Below are 15,242 nucleotides of genomic sequence, written 5' to 3'. Positions count from 1 at the left end.
TTACTTCAGACCACTGGCCTATAGTGTCGGTCAAGGAGGAATTAAGAGGAGTTGGGCCTACCCCTTTCAAGTTTGAAAACATGTGGTTGACTCATCTGGGTTTCATTGAGAAGATCAGAGAGTGGTGGGAGCAAGCTAATCTGGTAGTTGATTGGGAGGGAATGAGGTTCCACAAGAAACTCCAATACTTAAAATCACAATTAAAGGAGTGGAATAGGCTGGAGTTTGGAAGATTAGAAGAGAGAAAACAAGTTTTGGTGGAGCAAATCGAGGATTTGGACCTGAAGGAAGAGAGAGGTTCCTTTGGAGAGGAAGAAAGGAAGTTGAGATGGGTTTTGAGGAGGCAGATGGAGGACATCTTGGTTAAGGAGGAAATCAGTTGGAGGCAAAAATCCAGGTGTAAGTGGCTAAAGGAGGGAGAGAGAAACACAAGGTTTTTCCATTCAATGGCAAATGGGAGGAGAAAGAAGAATTTCATCTCTAATTTGGAAGTTGATGGAGCAGTGTTGTCCCACCCGACAGAAATTGCAGAGGCTATAGTAAACCACTTCAAATCTATTTTTAGAAGGCTTATGAATGGGAGAGTGTGGTTGGAGGGATTGGATAGGCCGACTCTAAGTGTAGAGAAGAGAGAGTGGTTACAAAAAATGTTTGATATGGAGGAGGTAAAGGAAGCAGTATTCTCAATGGATAGGACAAAAGCTTCGGGTCCAAATGGGTTCAGAGTGGCCTTTTACCAGCATTGTTGGGATATTTTGGAGAATGATCTTAGATCAGTTTTTGAGGAGTTCCACAGGAGGGGTGTAATAAACCCGGGCTTGAACTCAACTTTCATTGCTTTAGTCCCAAAGAAGAAAGATGCTTCTCAACCAAAGGATTTTAGACCTATTACTCTGGTGACTAGCTTGTACAAAATCATTGCAAAGGTGCTGTCTCTCAGGATAAAGAAGGTGCTCCCCTCTATTATTGCACCCAACCAAGGTGCTTTTGTGGAGGGAAGACAGATCACTGATCAGATTCTCATTGCAAATGAGAGCTTGGAGGGCTTTAGGAAGTCAAAGAAGAAGGGAGTGGTTTGCAAATTGGATTTGGAGAAGGCTTATGACTTGGTTGATTGGTCTTTCTTGATGGAGGTGTTGAGGAGTTTTGGTTTTGGAGACAGGTGATGTAAGTGGTTGTGGGGCTGTGTTAGGACTTGTCATTATTCTATCCTGGTGAACTGGACTGTGGTTGACTTCTTTCCTGCGTTGAGAGGTCTAAGACAAGGAGATCCTCTTTCCCCATTTCTTTTCACCTTGATTGTTGATGTGCTTGGGAGATTGATCCATGGAGCAGACTCGAGGAATTTGATAAGAGGGTGGAGAGTAGGAAGGGAGGAGGTTCCCTTAACACTTCTACAGTTTGCAGATGATACTGTCATTTTCTGTGAAGGAGGGAACTTCAATTGGATCCGGAATCTAAAGTTGACAATACAACTCTTTGAGCAGATATCTAACCTCAAGGTAAACTTTAATAAGAGTTGTGTGGCGAGAGTGAATGTGAACGAAAGGGACCTAAGGGAATTTGCAGGTGAGCTAGGTTGTGCAATTTTGGACTGGCCCCTGACATATTTGGTCCTCCCTTTAGGAAATAATCCTAAGAGTGTTAGCTTTTGGGCTCCGGTAGTGGAGAGGTTTGAGAAGAGGTTGGCGGCCTGGAAGAGAAGTTATCTTTCTTTAAGTGGGAGAGTCACTCTCATTAGGTCTACCCTAGCTAACCTACCTGTCTACTATCTGTCAGTGTTTAAGATCCCCTCAAAGGTTTCAAATCTTTTGGAAAAAATAATAAGGAACTTTCTCTGGGAGCCTGGAGAGGAGAAGAGAGATCATAGGGTGAGTTGGGAGGTGGTCACTAGGTATAAAAAACTAGGTCTTGGGATTGGTAATTTCAAGAAAAGGAATATGGCTCTACTGGGGAAGTGGTTGTGGAGGTTTTCATTGGAAAGGGATGAATTGTGGACTAAGATTGTGGCTAACATTCATGGGCTGGAAGACAATGGTTGGGATTCTGGAATCTTGGCAAGGGCTTCAACTGCTTCTCCTTGGAAATCCATTCACAATCTGCTTCCAGTTTTCTCCCCTTGGATCAGGTATGGTCTAAACTTTGGTAACCGAATAAAATTCTGGGAACAACTTTGGGTCGGGGATTCTCCTCTAAAGGACTAGTTTCCTTCCTTGTATGCTCTATCAGACTTGAAAAATGAATCCATATCTTCTTTCTTGGTCCCTTCAGCCTCCACTTCTGGCTTTGGATGGAACCTTGGCCTACGTAGGGCAATTAGGGATACAAACATGGATAGCTTGGTAACTTTGCTAGCCTCCCTTGAGATTGTCTTCTTAAACCCTGCTAAGGAAGACACCAAATTTTGGACCCTTTCTAGCTCTGGTACCTTTTCTTGTGCTTCTTTCTTTGAAACCTTAACTCAGCCTCTTATCCCCTTTGGGTTGTCCTTTCCAGTTAAGGAAATTTGGAGCAGGCCTATTCCTCCTCGGGTTGGTTTTTTTTGTTGGGAAAATTTCCTGGAAAGAATCAACACTTTAGACTTACTTTAGAGAAAGAGACCCAACTTTTGTCTACTTCCTAATAGATGTGCTCTTTGTAAAGCTGATGGGGAATTTGGCTACCACCTCATGGTCTCTTGTAAGGCTGCTAAAACTGTTTGGGAGTGGGTTTTCTCCCGTTTTGGGTGTTTTTAGTATCCTCCGGAGACTGTCCAAGGTTTGTTTTCTCCTTCTTTTTTCAGTTGGCCTAGGAAGCGAGGGAAGACTATGTGGAGGTGTATTAGGGCAGCAGTATGCTGGTCTTTGTGGGAAGAAAGAAACTCGCACATTTTTTCCGACAAGGAAAGAACATTGGAAGAATTGTTAGATCGAATCCTTTTAAGGGCTGTCCACTGGCTAAAATCTATGGAGTTGTTTTCAGATTTCCCTGTGGATGACTTGCTAAGAAACTGGAAAGTGATTGCTTCCATTGCTAGATGCAAGAGGACTCTTTGTCCGTTTTGGTCCCCTTCTCCCTCGGGCTTTATAAAGCTTGAATTTTGATGGCGGCAGTGTAAGGAATCCAGGGCCCTCTGGGATTGGAGGAGTCTTCAGGAATGAGGAAGGGATTGTTACTGCTTTATTCTCTAGCCCTATTGGAGAAGGTGACTCTCCTAGGGCTGAGATCCTTGCAGCGCTTGAAGGAATTCAAAGAGCAAAGGAATTAAATATCAGCCGTTTGATCCTGAAAGGTGATTTGAAGGTGGTGGTTAGTTGGTTGAAGACAGAGGACAGTGGTTTGTGGAACTTTAACAATGAAAAAAAAACAGTTCTTATGGCTGGGTAGGGACATTGAGATTCAGTACAGCTGGGTGAAGAGGAGTGCCAACTCATTTGTGGATGGGTTGGCCAAGCAAGGAGTGAATAGGGAGTCTGTTTTTTGGGCTATTTTTTAATCTTTCTTCTTTGCATTCCCTTTGTTTTCTGTTTTTGGGGAGCTAAGTTATTTTATCTCCCCTTTTGTATCCATATTCCCTCTTTTCTTTTAATTTAATGAAGATGGTGTTATTGATCAAAAAAAAAAAACACATATGTTCCCTAAATCTCACATGAGAGCAATTGAATGCATTCTAAGATACCTCAAGTCATGTCTAGGAAAGGGACTGCTGTTCAAGAAACTTGATAAAATGGTTATAAAAAGCTTTGTAGATGCTGACTGAGTAGGGTTTATTGGGGATAGAAGATCTACCATAGGATATTTTACCTTTGTGGTGGGATTCTAGTTACTTGTCGAAGCAAGAAGTAGATAGTTGTGGCTAGGTCCAGTGCAAAGGCTGAGTATAGGGCTATAGCTCATGGTCTGACTGAACTTTTGTGGGTTCGGATTCTACTCAGGGAGTTGGAGATTCAAACTAATGGCCCCTTAAGGCTATATTTTGACAAATGACAATCATGCCATTAACCCTGTCCAGCATGATAGGACCAAGCACCATGAAATCGATAGACATTTTGTTTGATAAAGGATCATTTCCAGGGATGTATGCATTCCTTATTTACCTATTGCAATGCAGCTAGGTGATATGTTTACAAAAGGATTGCCCAAATCAAGATTTCATGAATTACTAGGCAAGGTAAGCATGACGGTATCTATGCTTAACTTGAGGGGGAGTGTTGTAACTTGTAAGTCTTAATGGTGTATGGGCTGGGCTGTTTCTTATTTTACTTTACTCCCTATTGGGTCTACTGGTCCTAAGTTATTCTTCTCTTAAAGACTGTTTATATGCAGCCCACCTAATAAAGGGCAATCTTGTACTTTCTCATGTTTTAAGTTTCATTTAAATTCTATCCTGGGCTGGACCGGGAGCAAACTGCCACCCCGTTTTCTCATTCTCTTCTCTTCCTGTCTTCTCTCATATCTTTTCTACCCTTGCTCAAAATACTTAAGGCATCAAAGTGGTTGTAAATGTTTTTTTTTTTTCAGTTTGAGCCATATGGGTAATTTTTGTAATTTTACATTTTGATGTAGGGTCCAGTCATTGGAAGTTATTAGTTAGGTAATTGTCGAGGTTGGTTCAAAGATTCAAAATAATCGGGTTTGTGTTTTGCAGTGGCAATTTCATAATTATGGCAACAGTAACTCTGGCCACCTTGCTGAGAAGTAGAAGAAACTCAGGGCTTGGGGAAAGAATTCCTACACAAGTTCTAAGAGCAAGAAAATCCAAAGTACCCTTATGTCTAAATGCATTCTGATAATGCCTTAATTTAACAATGACTGAACCCATATAAAAAAAATGTGAAGTGGCCAAAGTACCCTTATGACTAGAAATTCTAAAAATTGTTCAATAGTAAACATAAAATTCTAGGCTTCACTTTAGGGTCACCTTGATGCTTGCCGTCGGGGGGGGGTGTCATCTCTGATGGGCAGTTTGCCTGCTGGATGATTCCTTGGACACATACTGCCAATGAATAACCCTCAATGTAATCAGGTCAATCAGTGTCTATTGTTGAATCTCCATTTCCTAGAGTGCTCTTAATTTCATACATATTTTCATTTCATACCATGTAAAAGAGCTGCCTAACTATAATGTCACATATCTTCCTTCTCTTACCTGAAGGTGGATAAAACTGTTTCAAACGTGGTTCGGATATCCACAAGAGGCTGGAATTGAACACCAAGATAAAGAAAATGAGTTTCAAAATCTTAGAAGCATTTAATGTCCATGGTTTTGACATTAGAGTTGTATGAAGGATCAGATTAAGTTTAACCAGTATCACCTTGAATTTCCAGTCCCCACATCAAAAATCAGATTTGCTCAAATCACTCTCCAAATATAAAATGTTTTAATTGTTGTTGCTTATCCAATCAACATTTACTTTTCCAACATTGTTTTTTCACTAAACATAACTCGTGCCTTCAACTGATTCTTTTTGATGATGTTTCCCCCAAATTGCATGCACAAATTTTCTAGCCATTTTTCATTTGCTTAAAATTTGTCAATTGATATGAAGTTGTACTTTTTGTTGTTATTGTCTTCATCAACCCATTGACTTTTTATTGGTAAGTCACTAGTTAAACTCATATTGTGCTAGGTCTGCTTGATTTTTCAGTCTTTAACACTAACTTCATTGGCCTTTACTTTGTACAGCACTCTTGGCCAGGGCCTAGAAACTAGTACGTATCCTGGAGAGGTTATCTTTTCCATTGCACTGGCTATTCTTGGACTTATCCTATTTGCGCTTCTGATTGGTAACATGCAGGTAAGGACTTATTTGTTTATTTTATTTAAGGTTGTTTGTGATTAGTAAAATGGATAGAAGAAGACATCAGGGAATGATGAAAAAGATGAAAAAAAAAAAAGAGAATAAGAAATCAATACTTGAAACAGAGGTAGAATAGGAAAGTGACCATCCCACATTATCCTGTTATTTCACCATTAATAACAAGTCATTTTCTCAAGGACAAGAATGCTCTTGACATAATAGTTTTCACAGATGTAACTAGAATAATTGGATGGACTCCACATGATCTGGAAACTAATTCCTTCGTCTAGAACACTATTTAGTAGGGGTGCAAACTGCCCAGGCCTAATAATGTGCTACTCTAGTTACTCTAATTGAACATTTTACCATAATGTCACTATCTAGTTTACCATAGATTCTCAACCATGGTATATGTCTATGAGTCTGTTCATGCATGTGTATCCATAGATTAGCTGTCTGTTGGTCCACATTGGTTTTATACTCAACAAGCATCATAGGTGTGTTTTTTCGTCTGTAGGAAGCTCAAAAGACCAAGAAATTGTCTTCTTTCCTTGGTATCCTGTAGACCAGAAGGCCCAAAGATGAGCATGTGCAAAGACCAAAATAGTCAAAAACTGGGAAGCTTCAAATGAAGTTTTTGGTCTTTTCCGCAATTATAATAGCCTTTCAATCTGTTATTAACAGCCTGGTAGATTAAGATGTTTACCAAATAGTCTTGGTCTTCAAAGAAAAGATCCAAAAAGCTCAGTGTCTTCTGGCCTGCTGGGTTGTCAAAAGATCTACTTTGAAAATTCACCAGGGAGAAGGGCTTTGTTTTGCCATAATGGAAAGCCTAGTGTCACGGGGCTAATCGACAGGGCCCGTGTGGCGCTCGATTGGGGTCGAGAAAGCCTACAAATGCAAGCAACAACACACAAAAGGAAACAAGAGTGCACACAAATTAGACAAAAGGCAACTTGTATTGCATTAATCAGTGGTAAGCACAAGCACACAGTACAGTGTCGAGGGGATCTCGTGCTTAACCTTTACACGCTTATGAGCTCACTCGACTACCTACCTCCCCTCAAAGAGTACGCTAAGCTTTTGGGGGAGTGACAAAATGATACATCAAAATACTATACATGCATACTACTATTTACATAATTGCCATTGGCATACCCCCCTTACAAAAGGAGTACAAGGACCCAACCCAAGACACTTAGATGGCGTGCTGATGGCGTGCTGATGGTGGCTGAACCGTCACAGTCTCCCCCACTTAATTCAATCTTCGTCCTCGAAGATTCTTCCTTGGGTACTCGTCCAGCTTCACTGCGAATGGAAGGAGGTCTTCTGCAGGTCCCTTCCACTTCACCAGGTAATCCCATTCTGATGTTTGGGAGGATTGGGACAACCTATGGTTGAGGATGGAGTCGAGGGATCGGTTCTTGGGTGGTTGGTAGGATGGGTGTGGGCGTTGACTTTGGTTTCGGGAGGTATCTTGGTTGTTGGCATGGTAGGGTTTAAGTTGGCTTACATGAAAGACAGGGTGTACTTTTAGCCATGGAGGTAGTTTGAGTCTGTAGGCTGAAGCTCCTACTTTGGTTAGGATTTCACAGGGTTCCTCATATTTTCTCACAAGCCCGGGGTGTACTCTTCGAAAGAACCTAAGGCAATGGGTATGGAGTTTTACTAAGGCCAGGTCACCTACTTGGAAGTTCTCAGGTCGTCTACCCAAATCGGCCCATTTCTTCATTCTTCTGGAGGCTTTCTCTAGGGAGGCTCGAGTGATGTCAAGGCATTCTTTCCATTCCCTGGTGAAAGTGAAGGCTCGAGGGCTTCTTCCTTGATGGTTGTTGACGATGTTGTGCGGACATCTTGGTAGTTGGCCGATGATGACTTCAAAAGGACTTTGATTGGTGGAGGAGCTCTTCTGTGTGTTGACGGAGAATTGTGCAATGTCCAGCAATCGAACCCAATTCTTTTGTGTAGCTGATACAAAATGGCGGAGGTACTCTTCAAGGAGGGAGTTCATTCTCTCTGACTGCCCATCTGACTCTGGATGGCTGCTGCTGGAGAAGTTCAAGTTCGAGCCAAGAAGCTTGAATAGCTCTGTCCAGAAAGCACTAGTGAATCGGGGATCCCGATCACTAACAATGTTCTGTGGGACTCCCCAATATTTCACCACGTGCTTGAAGAAAAGGTATGCCGTGTCTTCAGCTGAAAGGTGCTTTGGTGCTGGGGTGAAAGTGGCATACTTGGAAAATCTATCAACAACAACAATGATGGATGCATAGTCTCCCACTTTAGGAAGACCGCTGATGAAGTCCATGGAAACACTCTCCCAAGGTTGTGAGGGAGTTGGAAGAGGTTGTAGGAGTCCAAGATGCTTGGCACGCTTGGGCTTGTCTTGCTGGCAAATCAGGCATGTCCTTGTGTATTCTCAAACATCTTGCTCCATATGAGGCCAATAGTAGGCATGTTGTAGTAGTGCCAAGGTACGCTGCCACCCAGGGTGTCCTGCCCATAAGCTGTCATGACATTCACGTAGGAGAGTCTTCCTCAAGTCTTCAACTCTCGGTACAAATATCCGCCTTCCCTTTGTCAAAAGAAGGCCTTCTTCAACCCAAAACCGCCTAGTCTTCCCTTCACGAGCCGCTATCAATAGGCTCTGAGCAATGGGGTCCTTCTGGAGTCCTTCCTTGATGAGCTTAATGAGGTCCAGTCTGATCTGGCTTTGAGAGGGACCTTCACCTGTGGATAGTGCTGCAAGCTTGGCCTTCCTGCTAAGTGCATCGGCAACCCTGTTCATCGGCCCTGGCTTGTACTCTAGAGTCATGTCAAACTCCGCTAAGAAATCTTGCCGTCGAGCTTGCTTAGGGCTCAGCTTCTTCTGTGATTGAAAGTAACTAGTAGCTATGTTGTTAGTCTTGACCACGAACTTGGAGCCAAGCAGGTAGTGTCGCCATGTGCAGAGGCAGTGGACGATGGCTGTCATCTCCTTCTCTTGCACAGTGTACCTCCTCTCTGTATCATTCAATTTGCGGCTTTCAAAGGCGATGGGATGTCCTTCTTGCATCAAGACCCCACCAATGGCAAAATCAGAAGCATCTGTGTGTAACTCATACGGCTTGCTTGGATCAGGCAAGTCGAGGACAGGTTCTGCTGAGACAGCTCTCTTCAAATCATCAAAAGCTGTTTGGCAACATTCACTCCAGGTCCACATACTAGTCTTCTTCAGTAAGTTGGTGAGGGTAGTGGCTCGTGCTGAGAATCCAAAGATGAATCTTCGATAGTAGTTCACGAGGCCAAGGAAGGAGCGAAGTTCGGTGACCCTGGTGGGCGGTGCCCAATCTTGAATGGCCTTGACTTTAGCTGGATTCATACTGATTGTGCCTACTCGGATTATATGTCCGAGGAAGGCCACCTCTTCTGTGGCGAAAGAACATTTATCCTTCTTAACAAACAGGTTGTTATCCCGCAAGACCTGAAAAACAGTACGGAGGTGGTCAACATGTTCCTCCAAGGTTCTACTGTAAATTACAATATCATCAATATACACAACAACAAATTGGTCTAGGTAGGGATGAAATATTCTGTTCATCAATGTACAAAAGGTGGCTGGAGCATTGGTGAGCCCAAAGGGCATGACACGAAATTCAAATGACCCATATCGGGTAACACAAGCTGTTTTGTGTTCATCTCCTTCGGCTATACGCACTAGATAGTACCCCGACCTCAGGTCTAGCTTGGTGAAGTACTTGGCCCTGCTGAGCTGGTCAAAGAGGTCGGCCACCAAAGGTATGGGATATTTGTTCTTGATGGTGAGCTTGTTGAGAGCTCGGTAGTCAATACAGAGCCGAAGAGATCCATTACGCTTCTTTTGAAACAGGATTGTTGCTCCAAAAGGGGCCTTAGAAGGCTGAATCAATCCAGCATCCAACAACTCATTCAACTGCTTTCGTAGCTCGGCCAACTCATTCAACAACTCATTCTGTATGACGGGCGTGCCGGTGGTTTGGTTCCAGGCTCCAACTCAATCTTGTGATCAACTTCTCTCCTTGGGGGAAGCTTCTTCGGCAATGTGGGAGGCATGACATCCTGGAATTCTTCTAGTGCCATTGTAATCGCTAGCGGGATATGCCCGGTTGGTGGGTCAGGCAGGTCGGAGTCCACCAATGTGGCTAAGTAAGTGGTCTCTCCTTTCCGCACTCCATCCTTGAGTTGCAATGCTGAGAGCATCTTGGGGGTGGACGTGGTCTTTGGCACAACTGGAACCATGCAAGGAGCCTGACCTTCGAATATGTACACTTTGTTGAGCTTCCCCCGACTAGGACAATCCTTAGTCCAATGTTTTCCCTCACAGATGAAGCATGGTGCCAGAGGTGTTCTCTTCACAAACTAGCCACCCCTGTATCCAGAGTCTCCTTCGGGTCTCCTTTAGAACTTAAAAGTGTTGGGTTTACTTGGCCCATAGTCTCCCTTGGGCGCGTAGTAAGGTTTCCTATCACCTCCTATCTTCCCTACGCCCTGATATGAGTTGGGTTTGGGGCCGTCTTTGCTTGGTCGCCTGTTGTCTACCAGTTGTTCAGCAACGGCCATGGCTGAGGCGAGGTCCTTCACACCTCGTCTCTGGAGTTCAAGCTCGGCCCATTGTTGTAGGCCGTCCATAAAGTTGAAGAGAAGGTCATTGTCTGACATGTCCGTAATCTCGAGCGATAGTGCGGAGAACTCCTTCATGTACTCATGCAATGAGCCCGTGTGTTTTAGCTTCTTGAGCTTCCGACGGGCTTGGTACTCCACGTTCTCTAGATAGAACTGGCGCTTTATCTCGCTCTTGAACACAGACCAGGTATTAATGGAGCATAATCCTCGCTCCGCATTGGCACCTCTTCTGCGCCACCATAACATAGCAACATCAGTAAGATACATAACAACAGTACGCACCTTGGCCGCCTCCTCAACGAGTTCGGCTGCGGTGAAATAGTGTTCCATTTGCCACAGGAAGTTGTCAAGCTCCCGGGCATCACGGGTCCCTGCATATGAGGTAGGCTTGCGGACTTTGATCTTTGGAGGGGCTGGAGCAGCAGGTGTGCTGGCTGTACTGGCCATTAGCCTCTTCAGAAGGGTCACTTCGCCCTTCAAGTCTTCGAGCTGGATTTGTAGGCACTTCACCAGGTCTTCTAGTGGGTTGTCTGGCCTGTTGGAGCTGTCACCGGACTGGTCCTCCAATCTTTCCACGACCGGTGCTACGGTCTCAAGGTTGAGTTGAAGCTCGTCCACACGGTCACGAGTTTCGCCAACCACTGCTTCACAGCGCATGATGCGCTTGTCCATGGTCGCAAGCTTGTCAACTGACTTGTCACGCTTGCTATGCTTGGAGCTGACGCCTTTGTCTTTGGGAGAGCTACCTCTAGGCTCGTCCTCATCATAAACCCGTGAGATCCCTTCCTAGATCTCCTCTCGCATGTCACGATTCTTCATCAGGCTGGTGTTGTTGCGGGGCACGAAAGGGACTCGTTGGGGTTGACAACCGCTAGTGTCAACGAGGCTCTGATACCAACTGTCACGGGGCTAATCGACGGGGCCCCGTGCGGTGCTCGATTGGGGTCGAGAAAGCCTACAAATGCAAGCAACAACACACAAAAGGAAACAAGAGTGCACACAAATTAGACAAAAGGCAACTTGTATTGCATTAATCAGTGGTAAGCACAAGCACACAGTACAGTGTCGAGGGGATCTCGTGCTTAACCTTTACACGCTTATGAGCTCACTCGACTACCTACCTCCCCTCAAAGAGTACGTTAAGCTTTTGGGGGAGTGACAAAATGATACATCAAAATACTGTACATGCATACTACTATTTACATAATTGCCATTGGCATACCCCCCTTACAAAAAGAGTACGACCCAACCCAAGACACTTAGATGGCGTGCTGATGGCGCTGATGGTGGCTGAACCGTCACACTAGAGCAGAGGTATTGCTGGGTGAGGTTGGGCTGGGGCCTCTGTTAATAACCATCCTGATAATAGGTTGGGTATTGACTTTTTTTTTTTAATTTTTGATAAGTAAAAAGAATTTCATTAATATGAGAAAATATGAATTACAGATTATGAGTAGCCTCGGCTACCCCACTAAAATTTAAGTTGCCACCTATCAGTTATGATTTCTCGTTCTTACAACTGAGCCCAAAAACACTGATCCTTGTTTGCCTCTTGTTTTGCTAGCTGGTCTGCAAATCCATTTGCCGCCCTTGAGTCCATTGAAATGATAGCTGCAAGTCCTGTGGAGAGGCTTTTAGTCTTCTTGATATCATTTCTATGCAACCAGGGTATATTTTCAGTTTGCTTTAGCCAGTTTATCACTATTTTGGAGTCACCTTCCACAACAAGCTTTGCATCCCCATCTTCTTAGCTTTTTGGATCCCAAATACTATTGCTTTTAGTTCAGCTGTAATGGAATCACCCATACCAATAGGGCCTGAGAATAGCCCCACTACAGTTCCTTTGTCATCTCTAAATACCCCTCCAATTCCAGATCTTCTCGGATTGCCAAGGCTGCTTCTATCGAAGTTCAGTTTGAGGAATCCTGATTCAGGGGGGTCCTATTCCTTTAAGACCTTCTTAACGGTTGAAGATGAAGCAACTTCCCTCCAATTCCTAATTATGTCATTCATTGTAAAGTCTGGAAACAACTTCAGTGACTTTACCAATGATGTTACCTTTACCAGAATCCTTCCTGTTACTTCTTCCTTGCATCTTTTCTTTTCTTCAAAAATTAGATTGCTTACAAAGTGAAAAGAAGTTACCTTTACTAGAAACGTTGCCCATTCACTTTGTAACAATCTAATTCCCCTGGCCACAAATTGACCTCTTCTTGGTCTAGGTTGACCCCGGCCACCACACTCTTATTGAGGTTCACCTTCAGATTTGTCACTTTTTCAAAGAGGTTCACCAACATCCTTTGATTCCTTGCATCTGACTCGTTCCCACTTTAACAAAAAAATGATATATCATCTACAAATTGGAGGTGGGTTACCACCACTCTCTCCCTTCCTACTCTCCAACCCTTTAATAAGCCCACTTTATCCACCTTCGATATCAATCTACTAAGCACCTCTTCTAAGATAGTGAATAGGAAAGGGGATAGTGGGTCCCCTTGTCTCACCCCTCCTGTTGGCACCAAAGAAATCCTTCACTATTCTATTGACCAACACTGAGAAGTGGTAAGATGTAAACATCCTTTGATCCAACTACACCATCTAACTCCAAAACCACAATTCCTTAGTGCTTGAATAAAAAATTCCCAATCCACAAAATCATAGGCTTTCTCCAAGTCTAGTTTACAAACAATGCCCCTTCTCCCAGATCTCTTGAAATCCTCCACACATTCATTGGTAATTGGTAATTAGTATTTGGTTAGAGATCTTTCCCATTGGAATTGATTTTGTTTATTTGTAAGGACTAAATTTTTAATTAACTTTTTTTTTAATTTGAAGTTTGAATTTCTTTACTGATTAAATTGAACTTCTATTGCTTACAACCACAAGCTTTCCATATAAATGATGAAGTTTTCCTTGCAACATTTTAATGCTGTTGTTGAAGTACATTTTTTGAGCATTGGGACAGTTTTATAGTTTAGAAAGGGTATTAGTAAAGAGGACATTACTGTAAACTTTTTTTTTTTTTGATAGGAAACGATAACTTTCATTAGATAATTGAAAATCTTACATGCTCACCACCCACAAAATGGGTGGAAAAAGAAAATCAAAAACTTACAAACAGGCCCAAAACAAAACCTCCCTAGTAACTCCTTGCTTAGCTAAAGTGTCAGCTATTCCATTTGCTGACCTTCTTACCCAATTAAAATGCACCCCAATCTCCCTTGCTAAGCTAATAATCTCTCTTAGAGGCTGTCTAAGAGACCACACTCCCAGGTTTCTAGTTTGCATCCACCCTATTACCAGCTTAGAGTCTCCTTCCACTTCTAATTGCTGCATTCCCCATTGTTTCGCCAGTTTCAAACCTTGAAGTAAGGCCATTACTTCTGCCCTTAGTGAATCTCCAACCCCAATTGGGCCCGAGTAAAGGGCCAAAACTTTTCCTTCCTCGTTTCTGCACACACCCCCAATTCCCGACTGACCTGGATTACCCAAGGAGCTTCCATCAAAGTATAGCTTCAACCTAAACTGAGGAAGTGGTACCCAACAATCTTTTACCATAGGGGAGGAAGGCGAGGATATAGCTATAGCACTCCAATTTCTAATTAAGTCCGCTCAGGAGAAATCCTTGAAAATATGATGTACTTTCAGCCAGTGCAAACCTTGATGGTGACAACCTCCACAAGTGCTTCCTTGGATTTTTCTTTCCCTAGGAAGATTTTATTGTTTCTCTCTTCCCAAATTGACCATAGGATGGCAGCTCTTGTTATTCTTCACATTACCCTGCCCCTTTTCCTTGGTTGTTAGAAGAAGCTAGAGTCAAAAAGGTTCAGCACACCCAAGGGGGGATTCCATCTATAACCAAACAAAGAAGAGAACCAATCCCACAAATAATAAGCAAAAGGACAAGAAATCAAAAGATGAGTCGTCGTCTCACCATTTCTTAAGCAAAGATAACAGACATGTGGGGAAAGGCTCCAGTTTGGCCTTTTTCTTTGAAGTACATCCATAGTATTGATCTTTTAAAGAGCCACTTCCCAGCAAAAAGCCCTAACCTTTGGCGGCACAGGAGAATACCATATTTCTTTAGCAGGAAAAGAGACAGACACAAAAGAAGACTGAACTAAGGCGTTGAAAAAAGATGAACAAGAGAAAGTCCCTGAAGATGATTCTTTCCAAATTCTATTATCTGGGTAGGAAAGATCTAGGAAAACTGAATTCAACACAGTGAATAACTCATCTGCAGAAGACAATTCTGAATCCCTCAACTCTCTTCTCAAATCCAAATCCCAAGTCCCCTCAGACACACGAAGTGAGGAGATGGTTTTGAATTTATTTAGGGAAAGATAATACATTACCGGGAATCTATCCTTAAGGGGGGTGTTCCCAATCCAAAGGTCCTCCGAAAACAAAATTTTATTACCTAAGCACACATCAAATCTGATGAAAGGCTGAAAGAAAGACAAGACTCCAACAATTGCTTTCCAAGGGGAGAAATGAGAAGCCCTAGGGTCGACGCCAACATCCCATCCATTAGCTGCCATCCCATGAATACTTGCCACCACCAAGTGCCACAAACTGTCTTGCTCCATAGGAAATCTCCACAACCACTTTCCTAATAAAGCTACATTTCTTAATCTGATATTGCCAATGCCTAGACCCCCCACTTCCTTTTTCCTAGAAACTACTTCCCACTTCACTAAATGGCCCTTTTTTGAGTCACTCGGTTCCTACAGAAAATCTCTCATGAGCTTTTCTAACTTATTGGCAACCTTGGTAGGAAGCTTAAAGGTAGAAAAAAAAATACACCGGAATGTTGGCCAA

At 43.2% G+C, this 15,242-nt stretch overlaps 1 protein-coding gene across 8 annotated transcripts in view; it reads left to right on the top strand.

Moving 5' to 3' along the window:
• Nucleotides 1-15,242, top strand: part of LOC104593394 (putative cyclic nucleotide-gated ion channel 5) — a 97,881-nt gene that overhangs the window by 61,711 nt on the left and 20,928 nt on the right. For all 8 annotated transcript variants that reach the window (XM_088891998.1, XM_010253194.3, XM_088892000.1 and 5 more), the window contains one exon: nt 5,666-5,777. In XM_088891998.1, coding sequence (XP_088748124.1) covers nt 5,666-5,777 — 112 coding nt within the window. The remainder of the gene's footprint in view (nt 1-5,665; nt 5,778-15,242) is intronic.

The sequence above is a fragment of the Nelumbo nucifera genome, chromosome 7 (assembly GCF_055504915.1).
Source record: "Nelumbo nucifera cultivar China Antique chromosome 7, China Antique-T2T, whole genome shotgun sequence".
NCBI classification, from domain to species: domain Eukaryota; kingdom Viridiplantae; phylum Streptophyta; class Magnoliopsida; order Proteales; family Nelumbonaceae; genus Nelumbo; species Nelumbo nucifera.
Note: the sequence above shows the minus strand (reverse complement) of the source record. Positions and strands in the feature narration are given on the sequence as shown.